Raw genomic sequence first — 22,493 nt, 5'->3', positions numbered from 1 at the left:
TATCACCGGGGTCTATGCTTATTTGCTAAAAGCTTGGTTTCTAGCCAACGGCATTGTTAGGAGCTACTGGGGCCTAGCAAAGAAAGCCATCATTAGAGAGTACTATTGAAGGAAATGTTGGGACCCTGACTTATCCCTGAGTTTCCTGTCTGCCATGAGGTAAGAGGCTTCAGTCTACCCAAAACACCCAAGTCATGCTGTCCTGCCTCACCACAAGCAACTGTGCTAATCAACCCAAACAACTGCAGACTGATGTCATAATCCAAAATAAATCACTATGATTTTTAAGATGTTTTAACTCAGGCATTTAGTTACAGCAATGGAAATCTTTACAACTCAGATTATTCTCTCTCTCTCTCTCTCTCTCTCTCTCTCTCTCTCTCTCTCTCTCCCTCTCTCTCCTTGAAGAAAGTGAGAAATGGTTGGTGAGCATAGGCTGTGAGGACTACCAACATGAGGGTCCATTGTATCCGCACAGGGCCTTCCACAAGATCAGTGTCCCTGCAGGTAGAACACTGATAGAATTGAACTCTTATTCTTACAAGGACTGAAGGTATTTTTCACAATTGGATAGTGAACAGGTTTCAAGCCCTTGCTTGTTCACGCCCTGTTTCTACGGTATGAGAGGAAACACTCCCTAATTAACTAAAGATGCTGTTAAGGGATGAAGTCAACAGAACACCAGAATCCAGGTCCTCTTGCTATGCTTGAAGCCTTGCAAGTAACTAATCTATTCATTTTCCATTTCTGCTCAAAGTTACCCTACTGGGGACAAGTTAAGCAACTAAGACACCATCCTGAAAGCACCATGCAGGTGCAACCACAAATGCAGTCTTCAAAGCAGGTAAGTCCCTGCTAAGTTGAGACCCAGGGGCCAGCACACATGCAGTGGAGATCATGGCTGAGGATGCCAAAGGTCTGCCAGCATTTGGATCTTCAATGTCTCCCAAAGGCTGGTGTGGTAAAGGATTCATTCCTAGTCTGTGGTAGGACTGGGGGAGTGCGAGCTTTAGGAAGTGGGTGAGTATGCTCTTGACAGGAATACGTGACCTTGGCTCATTTTGCCTTGCTTTGCTTCCTGGCTGCCATAAATTACAAAGACGTCTTCTGATACATACGTCACTTTGATAAAAGTACAGCTCAGGCTCAAGGTGACAGGGTTAAGTGAACATGTACTGGAATCTCTGAACCCATGATCCATGGGCCCTTCCCCTTAGCCTTAGATATTTTGTTACAAAGATAGCAAAGACACACACATCTCAAGTCTCAATACTGAGAGGTCACAGAGTCAAAAGACTCTGCCATTGTTAACAGAGATGCCCTTGGTCTCCTAGAAAGATCATGTCTAAAATCCAGCAGAAATTGGGATCCTAGAGTTGCAGTTAGGAGGAACTTATTTGGCACTCATAATTCTTCCCATTCTGGTTCAGTGATCCTGACTGAAAGGGGAAAAGAAGGGTGTGCCAAGTTCAGGCAAGTGGATCAAAGCTCAGACACACCCAGGCCAGGGCTCCTAAGGTGTACTGAAGCCCAATGAGGCTCTTCCCAGCACAGTAAATGCAGTCGGGAAACACTCCCAGCAGTTAATCTCCTTCACAGTTTACTTTCTGTGAGCAGACTGTACTAGTTGGGACCTGAAAATAGCCCCAAGTCAAGTGACGAGACTTAGTTGTTTTCTGGATCTGGGTGGCAGCATAACGTGATAGCTTTCTGATTTTATATCGAAGAGACTTTTCTTGATTACCGGACTTTCTGAGTCACAAAATGGGGTCTGTACTTATTTCCTTAGCACTGCACAGAACCCATGATGGGTGATCCCTTAATGTTACAGCAGACACTGAATATCAGCAAAGGAAGGGTTCTTAGGAAACATCACTAGTTTGACTGCAGAATACAGGGACTATGGCTTTCTGGCTATGGTGACACACAGCCCAGGGTAAAGCGTTTCATTTCCTGTTGGCTCTGCCAGGCGGTGACTCTAGCTACCACACCCCAGAATGAGCCAACACAAAATCAATTTTGAAGTTTCTTTCTCTTCCCTGAGGGTGCACTTCAATATTCACGCTCTGAAATGGCATTTCTTTTTTCTTTTGTTAAGTACAGGTACAAACTGGTAGAAATAGTTGTTCACTCCTGCTACAGATTATTATTTATCTGCAACTGACAGCACTATGGGGAAAGGCCCTCGGGTGCCTGAGAAAACAAGGTCCCCCATGCCAGCCTTTTCTGGAGTGGGTGGGTGAGTGGAGGAACATCCTCATAGGAGTCAGCCTTTTCTTTGACAGGATTTCCCATCATTGTCTGCATTGTTGTTAACTCCTGATCTTCGTGCCTCAGCCTCCTGAGCTTCTGGGAATTACACGTGTGTCTCCTGTGCCTGGCTCCTACCTACTTAATCTATAAAATTCTAGCATGAAGGCCAGAGAAATAAAATGACTCAAAGCTGGGTTGTGGTAGTGGTAGCACACGGCTTTAATCTCAGCACTCAGGAGGCAGTGGTAGGCAAAACTCTTGAGATTTTAGTCAGCACTCCACACCATACCATACGATACCATACCAAACCAATCCAAAAAGAACGACTCAGATAAAGAAGGAAGACATTTCTTATCTGATACCGCCCTAATGTTCTTACTGCCTGTCACCTTTCTAGTGGCTCGTGGGTGATAGAGGAAGTAGGGCCCTATTACCTTTATTACAAACAGCATAGAGGCAGCATCATGTCGAGACCCCAGTTTATTCAAATGGCTCCAGTTATCACATTCTGGACTGTCTCTCCTTTTTATTTTCTGTAAAGTCAGGCTTCAGGACAAGTGGCCTCCAAACCCCTTTTGTCTCTGAGGGTGGACAAGGAGGGCATGACTTCTTTCACAGCAGTACAGTAAGTAATATTAGTTTTTGTTTTTTTTTTTAAATAAAAAAGACCTACCACTTTTGGAAAGCAGGAATTGATGCTTACAGTTAGCTGTTATTTTGAATCACATCATTCATGAAAACTAAGGCCTAGAGTTTAAATAAGGATAAATGTCACCCACTTGACCATCAATTGGAGAGACAATGAATCCTAACCCAGCTAAGACATGGTGTGGGCATCACGAGAGCCTGAGTTACATAGACGAGCCTTGTTTTCAGGCCCAGGGCAATCACACTGATTTCTACAGCTTCCTGGAGGCTGGATCTGTCCCTAAGCCTTGATTCTTCTCTTTGGAGAGGTTCTGCTTGGGAACCAAAAAGAGTTGTCTGAATGTTAAATTGCTTGGGGCGACTCCATTTTCCTTGAGCCAGACTCAAGGCTTCTGATTGACAACACCTCTGGAGAGACAGTCGTGTTTTAATTGGACCTAACTAGTGACAGGTAACATCTGTTTCTCTGGAGAAGCTGGTTTGTTTAAAGTAGCTCAGACTTTATAGTGGCCATTCCCTGGTATTTTGGACAGGTTATTTTTGGAGTAAGTATAGGGAGAACTATCTTCATATATCTGATAGATGGCTAAAATATTTATTAGACATCTGTTGCATGAGCTTAGTGGTCTATTGCATACCTACCAAATATTCTTTACCAATGAGGTTATATTCCTGGGAAATGTAGTAATAATTCAACATATAAGCACCTACTTGATTTCTCAGACTGGCAAAACACCCTTTCATGATGTCATTTTATAGGTACTGTAATGGTAGAAATATAGCCAGTTTTGGATAAACACCAGTTGGCCTTCTTCTTCTTCTTTCATTATGTGCAGACCATAAATCCCAGAGCATCGGAGGATTATCACGGAGCTCCCAGATGGGCCTGACTTAGGAAAGTGCTCCTGTTTCTGAATTCTTAGCAATTACAGTCTATATCACTGCTTTGGAATTAATTATGTACAAGCATTCTCCCCCACCCCCAACCAATTATGGTAGGGTTGTAATTGAAAAGTTTACTTGTACTTTCATTGTTTAGGACTTGGACTAAATGGTGGTTGGATTTCCAGCTGGCCCACAGAAGCCTCTTTACCCTAAAGTGTATTATTAGTCCTTTTGCTCCACATTGTTTTCAAGGAAAAAAATGTGTACTAACTTCCCAGCTGGACTCTGAAACACCATGAAGAGATCTTCCCCCAAGCAGCTCAAGACTCAGAGAGGCACTGGGCTTGGCATGTCTTCCCTGTTCCCTGCTTTGCTAGGAGACTCTGTCACTTTCAAGAAGACAGGAAAACATCTCCCAGGCATCCTCAAAACCAAAACCAAACCAAAATGCCACAGTAGGTGTTCTTGTCAGATGGGTTAAGAGTATAGCATTTGGGGCCAGAGACCTGACACACTTAACCAGAGCACAGCTCAGATGTATATATTAAGCTCTGAATGTTTTATGGTTGTCTTCAAAGTTTATGGTCCTTGTGTATGAGAACCACATCTAAGCTCCTCTTTGTCAGGGCAAAGCAACCAGTTCACAGCCAAGTGTGTGAGAGAGGACCTCAATAAACACCCATTGATCCACAATTACAGTTCTATGGGAAAACAATTCAGACAAGGGCCCAGTTAGTCAGGCACTAGCAAGCATCAAAACAGATGGTAATCCAGGTAAACCAACTACACCTGCGGAGGGGCCTTTGCCATCAAGAGCTCTGCCTAGACTGTGCAGGTCCAGGGTGATCTTAAAAGAATGCCCAGAGTCTGCCTTGTCTTTCTGTCCCCAATCTTCAGGATGCACCATCTTGAAGACTTTCCTGAAACAGACCTGCTAGTGGCTTTGTTACTTTATATATTCTGATCTGAATCTTTGAGTGAGCAAATTCCATTCTGCATTTACACACTCATGCCCACCCCAGTCTATCTTTTGATTTTATTCTCACCCCTCCCAATCATACCTTTTGGTGTTGTCTACTATTATACTAAAAAGAAGTCTGTCTGCATCTTCAGGCAGCTGTTTCTATGTTTGTCTTTGCCTCTCTGTCTCTCTGTCAGTCTTTTCTCTCTCTCTCTCTCTCTCTCTCTCTCTCTCTCTCTCTCTCTCTCTCTGTAGAGGGATTTTCTCAAAGGAGGAACTCTTAGACACTTGTATGGAGTTGTTATTTTCTCCACTCTAAGCAAGAAATGGCAAACGAAGGCTCATTAACTCCATCAATGCATCAATGAACCCACTGCCAACAAGTGTTCGAAGTAATGTTTGAACCCAGGCAGGTTTTAAAGTCCTCACCGTAAGCAAAACCCTGCACCAATGGGAGTTCCAGCAAGCTCTATCATAATGCTCTGTTAGATGGGCATGGTAGTTTCTGGAAGCCTGAGGCAAGGGGGTCTAGAGTTTGAGGCCAGCCTGGGTATATAAAAAGATATTTTAGAAATGAATACCCCAAAGCAAACCAAACAAGCAAACTGCAACACTGCTTTATCTGTAAATGGAAGAACGGATGTGATGATGTCATAACCTGTATTTTATGCTCACCACACAGCTATTTGTCAGGCTTACTCTGTTTCAGAAAAAGCTCTATATTTCCCTGGGAACATAGTGTCTCGATGGAGGTTTCTAATTTAGGGGTGGGGTGTGCACTTGACCATGTTCAGAGACAGCTTGGTTGTCCTCAGAGGGCACCACAGGGTATAGAGTTTCTGAGGTGGCTCACCTTGACTACCCAAGGGGGAGTAAAAGAATAACCCTACATGGTTCAGTGTGCTCTAGCAGGAGAAAGCACTGTTTAGAGACACTTCGAAAGGCTGCCAGCAAAATGAACACTTTGAAATGCCACAAAGTCAGATTTAAGTTTTCATTCTATCAGTTCCTAAAGCAGGAATGCACGCAGCAGCCCCTCAAAGCTACCAACACTGCAACACTTAGTTTTTATAAAGTGAGAGAGTGATGGGAAGCTGTCAGAAACAGACCCAAGCTACCAGCTATCATGCAGTCTTCCTTCTTGATGAGAGAGAGAGAGAGAGAGAGAGAGAGAGAGAGAGAGAGAGCGCACACACACACACACACACACACACACACACACACACGTTTTCTTTGTTCTTCTTCAAGAATGGCCAGGGTAAGGGTGTCGATGAATAGGGTACCATGTGGTTTCTCTTTGTATAAACTTTGCTCCTTGGTGTGACTCTCTACTACTCTGATAAACTTACCTGCTTGGCTGCAGAACAATGTTAAAATGGGTTCTCAGCTCTAGTTCACCAAGCATGAAGAACCATATTTTATTTGAAAGATTATGTTATGCATTTGGAAGGACGGCCATTAGTGACTCTGCAATGAGTACTTTGGAATTTTGAGTTTTATTTCTAGAAAAATGCTTTCAATTATATGACCCAAACTACAAATAGAAAACAGCAAAAACATAAATGCCCTCGAATTTCACAGCTCTTCTGGGCTGTTTTATCTGACATGGCCAAGGATAAAGATTCTGTTTAATGAAGTAATTTTGTAAGCAAGAGAAGGCAGAAGTGTGTATCCTAACTGTCTCCTACACTGTTTCCCTCACCAATCTCTTATAGATGATTGAACCCATTTACCTTTTTTAAGTCGAGCAGAAGGAGTTGTCTCCAAAGCCACCAAAATATGCAAGATGATCTTTCTAGAAGCTCAGGTACAAGAATGCCAAACATTCATGGGCTCTTCGGAAGGAGAACACTACCAGCAGCCAAATTACATTGTATACACTGTTCTTTATTAGAGATTTACTGAAGTCTCTTCAGAAAAGAAAAGACCTGCCAACTCCCTGAGTAGGAGGCACAAGACTGAGTGTGAGAATGGAGATCAAATGACTCAGTGTTTAGCACTTCCTTCCTGTGTCAACAGAGCTGTTACAGAATCAAGTCCTTCAATTGGTTGCCAATGGTCCTCTCCTAGCATCCCTGTAAAAGAAAGGATCCTCCTCTCTGATTTCTAATGTCCTGCAGCTATTTGGGCTATTATAGTGAAGTGCTCTTAGAAACCTTAAGGGAGTCCTGCTGGCTCACAGAAGGAAGCACAGCTCCTTGCAGTTCCTGTCCCTGTGTTCTGTCAGCACACCTTTTAAATGTAAAATCTCACTTAGAGGCTCGCACAGAAAAAGCACTCTCATTTATTTGCTTTTAATATTATGAAACTGCAACAGAAATTGGTTTGGCATTTTATATCCCATACTCATGAAGTTAGACTTTTTAAAAATACTACCCAGATTAAATATTTCTAAAATAACGTCATGCGCTAAGTAAGACTATAGCATATAATTTTGCACTTTTGTAATTGTTCCCGGTATTTGTCTTTTACATTTTTTTCCTTTGACATAGGATTCAGATGCACTTTTTTTTTTTTAATAAATTCTACCAGAAATGTTTTCTCCTTTCCCTATTTCTGTGTAATTGTGCTAATATACCAGCTAGGGCAGTTATACTTTAAATGGCATGTGTATATTTAGCAGTATAATTATGCAAATCCTGCCATGTTTATGATTGTGAATGTCCTTTGGGAGCAGTTACTTAGCATCCAGTCCTAAAATGATTTCTGAAGAATTCTGGCTGCAGTGTTCAGAATTCACTTCTCTCTGCTTTGCTGCTACGGGAAAGTGGGTGCACTGCTGTCAATCAGCCATGGTTACTATAGTCACCTACATGCACCCAGTAAATACAGTACTTCCTCTCTCCTCTTCCTTCCTTGTGAGATGGGATGGACTCCCAAGCTTTGCACATGCTAAGCAAGGGCTCTACTACTGAGTTATTTTCTCTTTATAAAAGACAGGATCTTGAGCTTGGGATTACAGGTGTGTGCCAGCATGCCTAACAAAAGATACTGAGCCTTCACTAGACCGAGCCATAGCACTGGTGGTATTACGGAATCAGAGTAATCCCCCTGCTCCTCAGTTTCTGCATCTACGAAATGGAGTAAAACAAGCTTATATCTAGTGGTTGGTCTGGTAGCTCTATTACACAATATGTGGATGATACGTAATACAGTGCTTGTTCCAAAGAAGCCCCTGTACATGACAGCTGTGTTCGTGCTGCCTGTCAATAGAAGCATCACTACTTGCAAATGTTCATGTCCAGGATGAATCAGTCAGGACAGGAAAGAGGCCTTTCATTGAGCAGAGGCTCAAAATGTAGATGGTGTATGTGCCCGTGAGGGCTTGTGGTCTATGCATATATACATGTACATCTGTATGGTGGTGTGTGTTTGCATGAATGTGGATGGGGTCAGTAAGCCCCCTGGACATCTGTCCTAGGTTGCATAAGAAAGCAGATGAGCAGGCAGTAAGCAGCATTTCTCTATGGCCTCTGATTTAGCTCCTGCCTTGAGTTTCTGTTCTGATTTCCCTCAGTGATGGACTGTTGTCTGGGAGTGTAAGATGAAATAAACACTTTCTTTCCCAAGTTGCTTTGGTCCTGGTGTTTATCATAGAAATAGAAATCTAACTAGGGCAGTACAGACACAAGAATGTGTGTTTTCAGCATGTATGTCTGTGGTGTTTTTATGTGTCTAAGTCTATGTGGTATAGGTGAACAGGTGCCTGTGTTTATACATCTTTGTTGTATATGTGTATATGCCTGTAGTATATATAGGAGTGCATGTATGTGTTTACATACCTTATATGTGTATATGTATGTATGTATGTATGTACACTCTGTGGAAGGAGTACAGCACTAACCAGCAACAAAAACACAAACATTCCAACTGTAATCTCTGGAGATAAGTTAATTAACAAACAAGGGTTCAACTTGGCAGGCTGTGTGAAATAAAATTCTTTCTTTGTTATTTCACAGTTGGTGAGGGTGGACCATGAAAGGTAAAGCTATCCGCATCACGATCATCTGTCCTAACTCACTGGTCACAGTGACACCGCTTTAGGTGAGCATTCAGCTTTTTAAGTTAATTTTTCCTATAGATTCTATTTTAGATACAACATAAGTCGAATTTTATAAAAATGTTTTATAACATGTAAAGAAGAAATCTACAGACTTTTTTTGAGATTTGAAAAAAAAAATGAAGTCATTGAGGTTGGCAAATCCTTTTAAATAAGGGAAAGTCCAACAGGGACACTGGCAAAGGGAAGGTGACTGTCCTTTGAGACATAGGTCAGGGACCCCCACAGGGAACACTACGTATATCCTCAAAGGTTGTGGGGTTTGCTGCTGTTTGTTTGCTTGGCTGGATTCTTAATACAGGGTTTCTAAGGATGGCTTTGACCTTGCAGCATTCCTTATACCTCAGGATCTTGAGGGCTGGGATTACAGTGCCCAACCATAGCCGTTACCAAATCTCTTTGACAAATGGGGGGAAGTGACTGTGGCTTGGACACTTGTGGTGCTGAGAGGAGGATGTGGTGGTTGGAATGAGAAATGTTCCCATGTACTTGAACACTTGATCCCAAGTAGGCATTGATGTTTAGGGGATGTTAGGGAACCTTTAGGAGGTAGAAGTGGGAACAGGGTGTGAGAGTTTATAGCCTGGCCCCACTTCCAGTTTTCATATTGCTTCCTGTGTGCTGTTAAAATGTGATCTCTCAAGCCTCCTGCTCTGGCCTCTGGCTACCACATTTTCCTTGATATTATGGACATTTAGCACTTTATACCCACAAGCAAAAATAAGTTCTTTGTTTTATATGTTGCTTTTGGTCAAGGTATTTTTTTCACAGCAACAGAAAAATAACTTACTAGAGAGGATGACTCACTCTGTTTAGAAAATGTACCCAGAGCCCAGCATGGGAACAATGTCGTGAGCGGTGGTGAACCCAGCTCTTGCTCCTCTGCTCCCCCAAGGCACCCATGGGGCAGAGGGAATATGGTGGAAATGGAGGGAGTATGGATTCCTATTCTTAGTCTTACATCCCAGGAGTGGATTCCCTCCCTCCCTCCCTCCCTCCCTCCCTCCCTCCCTCCTTCCTTCCTTCCTTCCTTCCTCCCTTCCTTCTTTCCTTTTTCCTTTTAACTTCCTGCTCTAGATCCTTGTCTTCTAGTTCTCATCTTCTGTGTGATACACCATTTCCTATCTTGCACCTCATGGGCCATTTCAGAGGCTGCATCTGTCCTCATATCTATGAAGTGGTCACCACCAGCTCACCACCAGCTCTAAGCACCATCTTTTTTCTTAGTTGTATATCCTCAGGCCAGTCATCCAGTTGCTGTTTTTCCAACTGTGAGAGCTGGATTTTGTTCTTGCATTAATGATTCCAAATCGTTCATGCTTATTCCTGTTTCATTCTCCCAAAATCTTCATGCTGTGAGATTCCTTATGACTGAACAAATAGGGACAGCTTAGCATGCTAAAATTCTGCTAGAGGCGACAGGACTTTGGACTGATTTGTATGTGAAGACAGTAAGTTAGGAAGACAGTTTATATTCCATTCACAAGTTTGAACTTCTTATAAGGTTATATAACAGAATGAGATGGATCCATTTTTAGTGAGGAATAGCAGCTCTAAGCAGGTTCTGAGAAACTTAATATTTTATCTTTCCTGAACCCACATGAAACATGTAAGTTGTCAATCTCTATGCTAAATTTTATGTCTATAATTAATTTTATTCCCCTCAGTGAATTTAGGCTAGGAAACTTTCCTCTATCAAAAAAATGTTTTTTCAGTTATTACTTTGCAGATTCTGGAGGGCTTTCAAAATATATTCAGGATATAAAACTTGAAGATTGATATCTCTCTCTCTCTCTCTCTCTCTCTCTCTCTCTCTCTCTCTCCATCCATTCATTTCAGAGTATTTTATTCACTCAAAAACTCTACCTATTCCAACTCCACTCCTGAATGAGTATTAAACCCAACCATCCAATATCATGCAAACTCATTCTTTTCATCTCACAAAACCAGATGAGAAATTGAAACTGCATTGTATAGGCAGGAACACAGATGGCGGTGACCAACAGTTAGGCTAGTCTTCATTTTCTATGGCAGGCAATTATGATTCTTCCATCTGCTATCTGCGTGGTTTCCATCAATCACCATTTTCTTCCCAATAGTTCCAAGTTACCTTAATGACAATTCTGTAAGGACCAGAGTCTAGGGACAGGTAGGGCTGGTGGCCTTTGTTATTCCTCTGTCTCCTTTCACATGGTCACTGGTGGACCTCATTTACCTGAACCCACTCATCCAGGAACTCTTCAGGGAAGGTTAGTCTTCCCTGATACTCAGAATTGTGTTTTCTGGCTTGGTATCTAGAAAACAGCTTTCAGCAACACACCAGGACAAACCATCCTCAGCCACCCCTTTGTCTTACCTGGTTTCTCTGTCTTTGGGGATTGTAGTGGTGCTGTAAGCAAAACCTTGCTTCTCAACTAGAGGAGGCCCCAGGTCTACAAGGCTGGATAATCCTGAAGTGTTTCGTGGCTTTTCGATGTACACCAGGGTGCCGGGTTCCTTTTTAAAGGACTGGCGACTGGGGGAGGCCCGGTCTGGCTGCAGAGTGTGAGGGGGCCCATGTGTGTTAAGATGCGGGTGCAGGTCTATCATTCTTAAGTCACCCACACGGTGTGGAGAGGCTGGGGGCGTTTTGGAGCCCAAGGTAGGCAAATGGCTATCAGGGTATTTCCTTGACTTTTGTCTGTATAACGACTGCTCCATATGCATTTCTGCTTGCAAGGAAGGGCTACAGTAAGCACTCGCTGACCGGATCGCTGTGCGGTGATACGCAATGACATGATCTGGGACATCCAAAGGGTGGCCGCCATGGGATGAGGCTATGCTCATTCGTCCTTCATGATAGAGGTAAGGGTCGGCATAGAAACCCTCATTTCTGAACATAACCAGGTTTTTGCTGCTCATGTCTTCATCCGGTTTGACATCTCTTCTTTCCAAAATGGCGCTGGGGCTTGGGGAGATGGATCTGGATACTGGCAGGCTCGAGAGTCTGTCCCTGGGGATGGTGGCATTGCCAGGAATAGCCATTGGACGGCTGCCCCCGTAAGGAATTCTGGATGGAGAGGGAGGTAAGGAATGGGGCACCGGAGTTGATGGTGGGGAGTTTGGAATTACATGAGGTGGGTGAGCCACAGATCCTGGTCGGGGGGCAACAAGCCCATCTCCTCTTGCATAAACAATTTCTCTCTGCATCTGGAAATAAAGCAAGGAATCAGAAAACATCCTTAGATATTCATGTTTTTAGGGGTCTCATGTGACAAGGTGAATTGCTTAATGAAGGAGTCTGGTTATATATCTCACCCTCTTACCAGACACTCACATCAGGTGAATGGAACCTGAGAATGTGTCCCCTTATTGTCAAAAGGGACTTTACAGATGTGAATAAGTTGTGGATCCTGAGGTGACAAATATTAACCAAGTGGGCTCATTGCAATCACCAAGATTTTTATATAGACGACAGGGAAACAACAGAGTCAACCTTAGAGGGTTGTGATGGTAGAAACAGTCCTGGAGAGAAAGACTAGAAGGTGCTAAGCTGCTGACATAGTAGATGAAGATGGAGCTGGGGCCAAGGGCAGCAACTACATAGAATAAGGAAATGGAGTACCCCTCAGAGCTCCCACCAAAGTGTGGTTGATAATGGTCCATGAAACTCATTTTAGAAACCCAACCACTACATAAGAAGAAATCCATGACATTTAAAGCCTAAAATGTTTTGTTTTCTTATTTGTCATATTGGTGTTCAAAGCTGCAGATGCATCTCTCAGGCAAACCCTTCTACTGCATCCCATCTCACAACCCCAAGTCTCCAGTAATTCCTTGAGGAAACCTCAAAAAATAGACACATACCCAATGACAGCAACACAGATATTAAACTATGGTTTAAATACGGATGTCACAGCTTCTTAAGCCATTTAATAACTGTAAGGCTAATATATACATGGATCTAAAATCATGTTTTCTAAAACCTGTAATGGGCACATTTTCCTACAGTTAGCCCTGGCAAATAACTAATAAGCACTTTCCCACCTTTGCAGGCTAACACTATGTAGGACCATGGCTATAAAAGCTAAGTGGAAGCCGGGCAGTGGTGACTCATGCCTTTAAACCCAGCATTTGGGAGACAGAGGCAGGCAGTTTTCTGAGTTTGAGGCCAGCCTTGTCTACAGAGTGAGTTCCAGGGTAGCCAGGGCTATGCAGAGAAACCCTGTCTCAGAAAACCAAATAAATAAATAAATAAATAAATAAAGGAAGGAAGGAAGGAAGGAAAGAGAGAAAGAAGGAAAGAGAGAGAGAGAGAGAGAGAGAGAGAGAGAGAGAGAAAGGAAGGAAGGAAGGAAGGAAGGAAGGAAGGAAGGAAGGAAGGAAGGAAGAAAGAAAGAAAGAAAGAAAGAAAGAAAGAAAGAAAGAAAGAAAGAAAGAAAGAAGAGCTAAGTGTATTCCTGGGAGAAGTGTGGAAGGAGGTTTAGCTCAACAATTTATTTGAGCCTCTGTGAAGATAACACACCAGGTTAGGGGAAGTAATGAGGTGCCAGTGAGATGGCAGGTAAACCATGCAAAGGGAAGGAATCTGAAGCACGGTGGAGACCCAGTGCAAAATCCTAATGTCTCTGCCTATAGGGCCATTAGAGGTGATGGACGCAGCTAACAGACATATAAGCTGGAGCGTTGGACCAGGTAGCTTAATTATCTGGGCTTCAGCATTGCATGGATCAGAAAAGGTAAAGATGCCCATAGCTCTTTGATAGATGCATCTTCAAAAAGAAACAATCAGAAGAATCAAGTTAGTGAGGAAAGAGGGGAAATAAATTTGTGCTTTGCCAATAAATTTGTGCTATTGTCTTTTGCAAGGGCAAAGTCAAAAATATAAATAAATCCAGGATATGATTATTTGATACACTACTGTTTTGGTCAAGACCATAGAAAGAAATGGAGACTATGATCCTTCACCCTGTCTCCCAAGAGAGGACAGAGGGGTATCCATAGTCGGAGAGTAGCTATGACAGGAACAGGAGAGAGGAACCTGATGTGCACCTGAGAATCGAATGGTGTGGCTGAAAGGGAAGAGTAGGTTGAATATGAAAGAGTCCACGCCTTGAAGAGAAGGAACTGATCCATCATCACATGAATTTGTTTAGTGAGCAACCTTTATCAAGTCCTTTCAAGGAAGCAAGCATTAGGATACAGCTCCAAACAAGCTTTCGAATTCCTACTATTGAGGAGAGTGATTTTCCACATCTCCTCTAAGGGAAAGCAGGGCAAGAACCAATCAGTCTTCCACAGGTCCTTACCCTGTCCCTAGCATCCAACAGGATGTAGATACCTCAACAGGATCAGGAATGTCTATATATTATAATGGGTTTTACATAGAAAATAGCCTATTTAAAAATGCAAAGTAGGCAGAAATAGGCAACCACCAAGTGCAACTTTTTGTGGGTGTTTTGTGAGCAGTCACTGAATTGGCCTCTTTATTCCCTAAGGATCTGAGTGGTTCTAGAAACTCCAGAGGGAGCAGGTTCCTGACTTACAATCACAGTTTGCCTCACTACCCTCTCTACTCTTTAACACATACATGGAGTTCATGAGCCTCTAGGCTAGTCTGCTAGGCTAGCCTGCTCTCTCTTCTCCAATTCTTACTATGGGATATTCAAACCTCCCACAATGTTCTTACTCTTGTGTTTCATACCTAGTCCTGGATTCTGGGAGCCCTAACGTTCCTGCCCATATGACCACTCTCTGCTCACCTGATACATGTATGACTCAGATGTGCAGGGCAATAGACCAGAAGCGCCTGCCCCACCGGAGGTCACTGTCAGGGTAGTATATCTGATTAGTTCTCCAGAATGGGCAACAACCATGGGACAGAAGGTGTGCAGAAACCATCACCAAGCCTTAGAAAGCCTCTCCCATTATCTTGCAGAGTTCAGGACTCAATAAAAACAAAGGCATGCTCAGTGTGTGTTTTTATAGGTCATGAAATCCGAGGGGGTTTGACTAAGCTGGCAGTATCTGGCCAAATGCCACCAAACAATCATAACATACAATACAATAACCAGCTAAAAGGAGTCTCAAGATAAACTCTTCCTATCACATTGACTCAAACAGGCCACTATGTGCTGAACATCACACATTGTCCAGGACAAATGAACAAACAGAAAATTCTGTTGCCATTATTGTTGGGAATTACCAAGGTTAACAAGATGTAAACTGTTTAGAAGCCACTAGGGACCAGCAACTGCTTTTATCAGGATCTCCGCTCTGTTTTCCTTTCTTTCTTATCAAGCTCTAGAAAACATCTAGATTTTGGGGATCCCAGCCCAGTCAGACACAGTAGAAATATCCATCTTTCTGTTAAGAGAGTAAAAAGAGGACAAGATTCTAAATAGCAGAGAACTGTTAAATAAATTCATATTATGAAAGGAAAATGTAAATTAACTTAAATTAATAAAAACATAGACATATATCTTTTAAAACAGCAGAGGTATTCAAGCAAGAATTTAAAAACCATGTTTTGTGATATGAAAAGGCATAGTTAAGAGTTATACTTTACAAGTATCTTTTAAAATAAAATACCCAAAAAACTGATTAGAAAACAAAAATCATTAAAGTTTCTGGTGGCATGTGTGGATATATTCTGAAAGAATAAATCAATTAAGAATAGTTCTGACCTGGAACACAGGGCCCCCAATGGAGAAGCTAGAGAAAGTACCCAAGGAGCTGAAGGGGTCTGCAACCCTATAGGTGGAACAACAATATGAACTAACCAGTACCCCCAGAGCTCATATCTCTAGCTGCATATGTAGCAGAAGATGGCCTAGTCAGCCATCACTGGGAAGAGAGGCCCCTTGGTATTGCAAACTTTATATGCCTCAGTAAAGGGGAATGCCAGGGCCAAGAAGTGGGAGTGGATGGGAAGGGGAGCAGGGTGGAGGAAGGGTATAGGGAACATTCAAGATAGCATTTGAAATGTATATAAAGAAAATATCTAATAAAAAATAATAAAATAAAATAAAAAGAATAGTTCTGGCCAGGCGTAGTGGTACATGCCTTTAATCCTAGCACTTGGGAGACAGAGGCAGGTGGAATTCTTAGTTCGAGGCCAGCCTGGTCTATAAAGAGAGTTCCAGGACAGTCAAGGCTATACAGAGAAACCCTGTCTCGAAAAACAAACAAACAAACAAACAAACAAACAAACAAACAAACAAACGGAATAGTTCTGATAAATTATGCTGTGCAATCATATGAAGAATGTGGATGTCAGTAAAAATACTGAAGAGTCAACATCTGTCTTGGTCCAGGTGCTCATCGGTACAGAGCCTCCATGAATGAGGATGGATGAATGGATCCTAGCTCTAACCATGAGCATCACATACCTGCTGACCATGCTGGTTATCATCCCTGCCTTTTCCATTTCAAAATAATCTTGCCAAAGTCCAATGGGGGCCACTGAATGAACCACTGAGTTCGCCACTGAACATTAAATCATGACAGAACGGTTACTCTGAAGTTGAATGGTACATCAATACCAGTGGTGTAGAAGTCAGAAGTCTCTGGCAAAATGTTCATGTTGCTTTGCCAGGCTATGTCTAATTTCCCAACACTGGGCTTTAAAAAGTTCCCTGATCATGTCACCCTCTGCTCTAGATAGAGCCCCAAGAGAGAATGACATGATAATCCCACTAAGCCCTGGGGAAACATGGATTTCAGATCTACAAGAACAAACCCTTAATATGAGATAACTCCAGTTTATGCAGTAAATGCTCTAGTTCGGCTAAAGGTACCTCACTCAGGCTACAGTAGAAGGCTTGGGAAATGAGGAAGGAGCCTCATGTTAATGTGTAAAAACTAGTCTTTAATGACCTCACAAGATGCTTGTTTGATTTGCTGCAGGGCCACTAAGCAATAATACTTTGTAATTTAGAACAGCCTTTGCTGCTCAAGCTAGTGCCCGTCTTATGACCGTAACTGCCTTGTTTCAGGCGTCTACAGTTTTATTTGGTTGCGATTTTTAGTCATCTTGCTGACAAAGACCTGATGTTAAATATGCATGAGCTGTCCTTATACTAATACCCATGGTCAGGCCTAGGGGAAAATTAGACTAACATTCTATGGTAAGATAAGCAAGACACAGTGCACACAGGACAAGAGTTGAGCATTTGAGCCTCTGACTTTTCCACCCATCTCTGAGGCTTCTCCTGTATCTCATTCCACTTGCTAAGTTAAAAGTAGCTATGCACATCATTGCTGCCTTCCCTTCAGAAAATTTAACATTGCTATCTTTATGTAAACATCAGCTCTTTGTCTTACAAAAATAAAAAGAGGACCCTACACACACAGTAAGATCTTTGACTCCCTAATGAGAATTTCCTTCAAGTATTTTTATTTTTCTGCATAGGCTCAGGCACAAAAATGTTCAACCACCCTGCAATGTAGAAGCCAGGCTGTCCTCCCTTGTTTGCTTGCTTTACCCTTGTCTTTTCCTTTTCCCACTGTTATCCAAATCCCTATTGTGTCTCGACTGTTTGAGTCAGTTCTGGGGCAGGTAAACAGGGAGGTGTTTTACACAGGCTCATCACCAAGGTGGCCCTGAAGAGCAAGTTGCTGTTGTTCTTCCTCACAACGCCCAGTTCAATAAACTGCCCCATTCTTCCCTCAAACCAGAAAATGCTGAAGGTCAGTACAAATTACATTTGAATTAGGCAGCAAGACCTACAACGGCAGTATTTTATTTCCCCCAGAATTCTAAGGCAAGGCAAGCGTTATTCAGTTGGAAATTTCTTGAAAGTAAGATAAGAACTGTAAGTAAGATAAAACTGTAATCCTAGCGTGGAAAAAAAAAGTTCATTTAACATCTTTTGTGGAAATGTAATCAAGTTCCTTTCTGAAGCACTTACGACACAAACGGACATGCTTTGCGGGGAGGGAATAGCATGCTCAGTTTACTCTATTTCAAGCCCCACCCTTCCAACTCTAGAATCTGTACGTGGCCTCCTCCATCAGACCACAAAATGAAGAAACCCGAGAAAACAGAAAAGCGAGAACAGAAGAGCTTCCTGAGAGGCTGTTTGCAACCTCAAAGAATTAGAGCCACTTACTTTTTGTTTGCGGAAATCACCTGTGCAATTGCGGCGGTGAACAAGCCCATTGGCTCGCCTGGGGCTATGGTACTGCTTAGTTTGAGAGCCTCATCCGAATCCTCGGGCCCTCACATGATCAAAGCTGACAACTTCCCTTCTCCTCAGAGTCCAAATCACAAGGGTGCTCGGATAGTAAAATGATCCCCAATGAAAACCAGTTTGTTTTGACCCGGTCTTCGGAGCGAAGCTGCCACAGGCATGGATAAAAAAGTTGCTCTCTCAATGATAAGCCAATTTCTCCTCCCCTTGGAAATTAGTCACTGAATAAACTCAGCCCACATCCAACCACAGGCTACTGCGTGGGTGACTCAATCCTCCAACAATTGCTTACAGGGCAAGAGAGTAAGAAAAACGCTCAATTGCTGAGAGCCGTGGGTAAATGGATTAACAACAAACACTATATTAGCAAATAGATTCTGCTTAAAGCATAGAGGATCCTTAAACCAGACGAACAGCCAGCCACCGGGGGAGTGGAAACCAACCGAAAACCTAGTGTCCCAATTACCCCTAGTCCAACTCTTGGAGAAGTTTCCTGTTATGGGGGGGGGGGGGCTTCATCTTCGGCTAGAATTTTGAAGACTGGTTTATTGGCAAGTAAAGGAAACTCTTCTCTTCCCCATGTTTGTGATACCTGAGGGGGGAAAGGGGGAGGGAAAAGAGCTAGTTTACTAATTAACCAGCCAGTTCTGTAACCAGGCTGAGCTAGCTCTCTGTCCTCTTCAGCGCAGGTAGCAACAACTACCATTCTGGAAAGCCAAGCTGAAATGAGGAGCGAAAGGCAAGACAAGCTGCAGCTGCAGCGGCTGCAAGAGGTTTGAGAAATACAAGCAGCTCCTGGCTGCCCCACCCTAGGCACAAGGAAGAGAGAGCCCAGGGTTCTCCAGGGGCCTCCCCTGTGGAAGGGACTGAACAGCCTGACGACAGGACAAGAGGGTTTGTATCTACCAGAAGTGGCTTGCTGGAGGACAGGTGTGGCTAACAAAAGGTGAGCTAAGTAAAAGCCAAGGCTTCCCTTGACTCACAGAGGCTCTCTGTGCCTCCAGGGACAATGCAACAGCCATCTGGGAATCCTGCAACAAGGAGCCTCACTCACTGGCTGGCCTTAAACCACACCCCAATACCACACTCATGGCTGCCCGGACACTTAAAGAAAAACACACTACAACGAAACAAAACATTTTCAGGCTCTCAGAGGTTCTACTTGCCGACCAAAAGAATTTTGTGACGTCTGTGAAGTCCAAAGGCAGTTTGCATTGCAGGCTCACCCAAAAAACTGTTTACCATCACCGATTGCTTGTGGTTATTAAGGGAGGGGGAAAGTGGTCTCCCCAACACCACTGCCTTCCCAAGACGTCCCATTAGAAACTAGATTTTGATGATGTGGCTGTAACAGATGCCATCTAAGAGGCTTGGAAAGAGGAGGAGGGATTTGAAAACCCTTGTTTTGATTTTTTAATCTAATCAGCACAGATTTGTTATCTTTCAGCAGGCTAAGGAAGCAAATGCTTGGCTCCCAGGCATCTGGCATACATTTGGTAGGTTTTGTTGGGTCACAGGAGGGCTTTCCAGGAAGGGGAATTTAGAGGCTGGCCTTCGTTGTCTGTGAGAGCCACATCCAGCTCTACTATACCTCTAATGCTATTGTTTAATGGCATAGGGCACAGCACTGCTCTTTGAGTGACTTCTACAATGTCTTCCTTGTTCCAAGGGGCTGTCCTCGGAGTAACAGGGGCCATGGCTATTCTCACTCCCAAAAGAGAAGTGCTCTTTGGTTGAGTGAAGCATGACATAATTAACATATTATTTCATGACAGCCACCTTAGAGGTGGTGGCTTCTGGTGACCCTGCTAACCATGTGAGTCAGTGATAGGCAGTCTGGCCTCCCTCTCTGGTCTCCTCCCCCTGTCACTTCATAAACAGCTCCTTTCACTTTCAAAGTGCTCCAGAGCCCTCTCTTCTGCACAGCACATCCGAGACTTCTTCATTACTGGGGCGGTAATTCAGTGTCAGGAGTTTGACAGGCAGCCCAATCCTGTGGTGAACCAGGATGAGTTGAATGCCCTCTAGTAAGCAGGAAGTTGATTGGAGAGGGGAGAGGGATTTGCTATCCAAGGCTCTAAAGAAGTGGCTAATGAACCATCCATTTCTGGAACAAAGTGTTTGCTGCACATAGGCCCACTGAGTGAGTAACCCTCTTCAGAGGACGGCTTAACTTCTTCCTACTAGTCCAAGTCCAATCAACTGGTGGCATCTGTACTCTGGTCGGATCTGTAGGCTGTTCCCAGTCCTGTTGACCTTGGGACAAACAGCTTTTGTCAGATTCCTATTCATATCCCCTCTGCTTTTGATGGACGGCTAGTGAGGTGGGAGTAACTTATTTCTTTTGGGTTAGCATTAAGAAAAGCCTTGCCTGTAAATATCCAGTATTACCTCAGTAGGAAATAATGTTTATTCTTCGGGAAGGCCAATGGTATTGTAAAATTTATTCCTAATTCCTCTTTCTCATTCATTATCAATTTAAGGTACATGTATGCAAAAAGAAACTCATGTGCCTACAGACATAAAAGGAAATGATCATTATGCTGGAAAAATTTCAAATTTGTCTTGCTTACACTGTTAAAATGGCAAGGATGGTCATTTGTAAGGTCTTATTAATCTATTAATGTTTCATTTGCTCATAAATGGACTGTCTCCCAGACATGAGACAGACAGGCTGTTGCCAAAATTATTGTATTCTCTGTAAAAAGATGATCCAGTCAGCGGTTAGTTTATGGCTATATTTAACATGGGTGTTATTCCCAGAAATAGTTTGACATAAAGAACTCTAGTTGAAGTGTACACTACCAGATGTAGGAGACCAGCCCTGTGCCCAGGAGTGATTAAAGATGCTTGGGCTGGGGCAGAATAAAAAACATAATATTAAGTACATCATCTAATTTCCAAGTCATAATCAGGGACAGGGCAGAGCTGAAGGGCAGATAAAAGAAAAACTCCCCTCTTTCATGGACACTTGATCTACTGGGCTGTTCCCTGTATTATCACGAGCCAAGGACAACTCCTTCTGTATTGTCAATAGGTACAGTTAGTAAAATCATATCTTCTTACCAACATTTGCAACAGATGGAACAAACAACTCCTCCTCCTCAGTGAGTCCACCCATGCTTCTGCATAGACAAAGTTCTTTTGTTCTTGAACCCCTTTTAGAACGTCTAGATTCATTGCTAGTATGTACTCCGCTCAGTGGCTTCCACTATTTCCTTTGAATATCAGCTATTGGAATGCCTATTTAATTATTAGCATACACCTTAAATGTATAATATATTGCATTGTTAACTTATAATGCTTTTATTGTAAAAAGAATTTTAAATGTGCTCTTGAGCAGGTATATATGAAAATCAGTTAGCAGCTTTGCACTACACAAAATGCTTTCAGTTATGATTTTATTTTATGGGCTCCAGAACTTGCTGAGACACAGAGGGCAGGTACTACTGTCCCACTTGGCTAGGGAATGACATGTGAGAAGCTAAGAAATTTGTCCAATATCATGTAGCAAGTATTTAACTTGTAGCATGCAGTAACCATGTAGTAACTAGTAGTACCTTAGTGACACACTCATCTGGAGGGGATAAGTTCTAACACCCTAACTAGATGCCTAAGCCTGCAGATAGTATAGAACCTTATATATGCTACACTGTCCTTTACACATGCCCCATAGTGATCAATAACAGTCACACTTTTGGGATAATTATAACCATCAACTGTAATAAAAGCTACTTAGAACTTATGAATTGCTTATTTCTTGAATTTCTATTGATTAGTTTTAGATAAACCTAGATTGATCTTAGGAGGGCTGAAATCATGGGAAGGGAAACTGGACACAAATATTATACATGGATATACATATATATGTATATACAGAGACAACAGATTATTATTTTTTAGCAACACTTTTATTTTATCCTAAATATTTTTTTTGGTTTTATGCAACTTTATTCTCATATGATTTATAAAAATATTCATATTCATAGGTTATGAATACATAGAGCTATTATATGTATACATGTTATCTGTCATAGAACTATTACATGTATACATATTATCTATTATAGAACTATTTCATATATACATAACTATCACAGAGCTATTGCATGTATACATATTATCTATCATAAAGCTATTACATACAACAGATTATTTATGCACTAAAATATCTGGGATGTTTCTGATTAAACTCTCTGAGCATCATGGCTCTAGTTTCGCTAATGGTGCTTCTTGAAGGACCATAACGCTCAGAGTTAAATCACTGTATCTCTCAGAAATTCACTAATCAGTGTCAGAGGAACAGATCCCTTCTCTGGACTTTATGCTATGATCGCAGGAATTTAGATGCCATAGCAAATAGCGTTAGGATGATTGCAACAGTGTGAGAACTAAGACATGTGCATATTTCAGCTTGATGACATGGCAAGTCTAAACTTACCAGATGAGTTCATAATGATTTATATAGAATTGTAATCACTACAACTATAGATTATAGAGACAGAGTTTTTAG

General features: G+C 42.4%; 1 protein-coding gene across 24 annotated transcripts in view; it reads right to left on the bottom strand.

Moving 5' to 3' along the window:
* Nucleotides 1-22,493, bottom strand: part of Etl4 (enhancer trap locus 4) — a 900,329-nt gene that overhangs the window by 55,081 nt on the left and 822,755 nt on the right. For 22 of the 24 annotated variants that reach the window (XM_006497408.4, XM_006497426.3, XM_006497414.3 and 19 more), the window contains one exon: nt 11,164-11,996. In XM_006497408.4, the coding sequence (XP_006497471.1) occupies nt 11,164-11,996 (833 nt within the window). Of the gene's footprint in view, nt 1-11,163; nt 11,997-17,899; nt 18,165-22,493 lie in introns of those variants that run through there. The other 2 variants (XM_006497423.4, XM_030249074.1) reach the window with 2 other exon arrangements.

This window comes from Mus musculus, chromosome 2 (assembly GCF_000001635.26).
Source record: "Mus musculus strain C57BL/6J chromosome 2, GRCm38.p6 C57BL/6J".
Lineage (NCBI taxonomy): Eukaryota > Metazoa > Chordata > Mammalia > Rodentia > Muridae > Mus > Mus musculus.
Note: the sequence above shows the minus strand (reverse complement) of the source record. Positions and strands in the feature narration are given on the sequence as shown.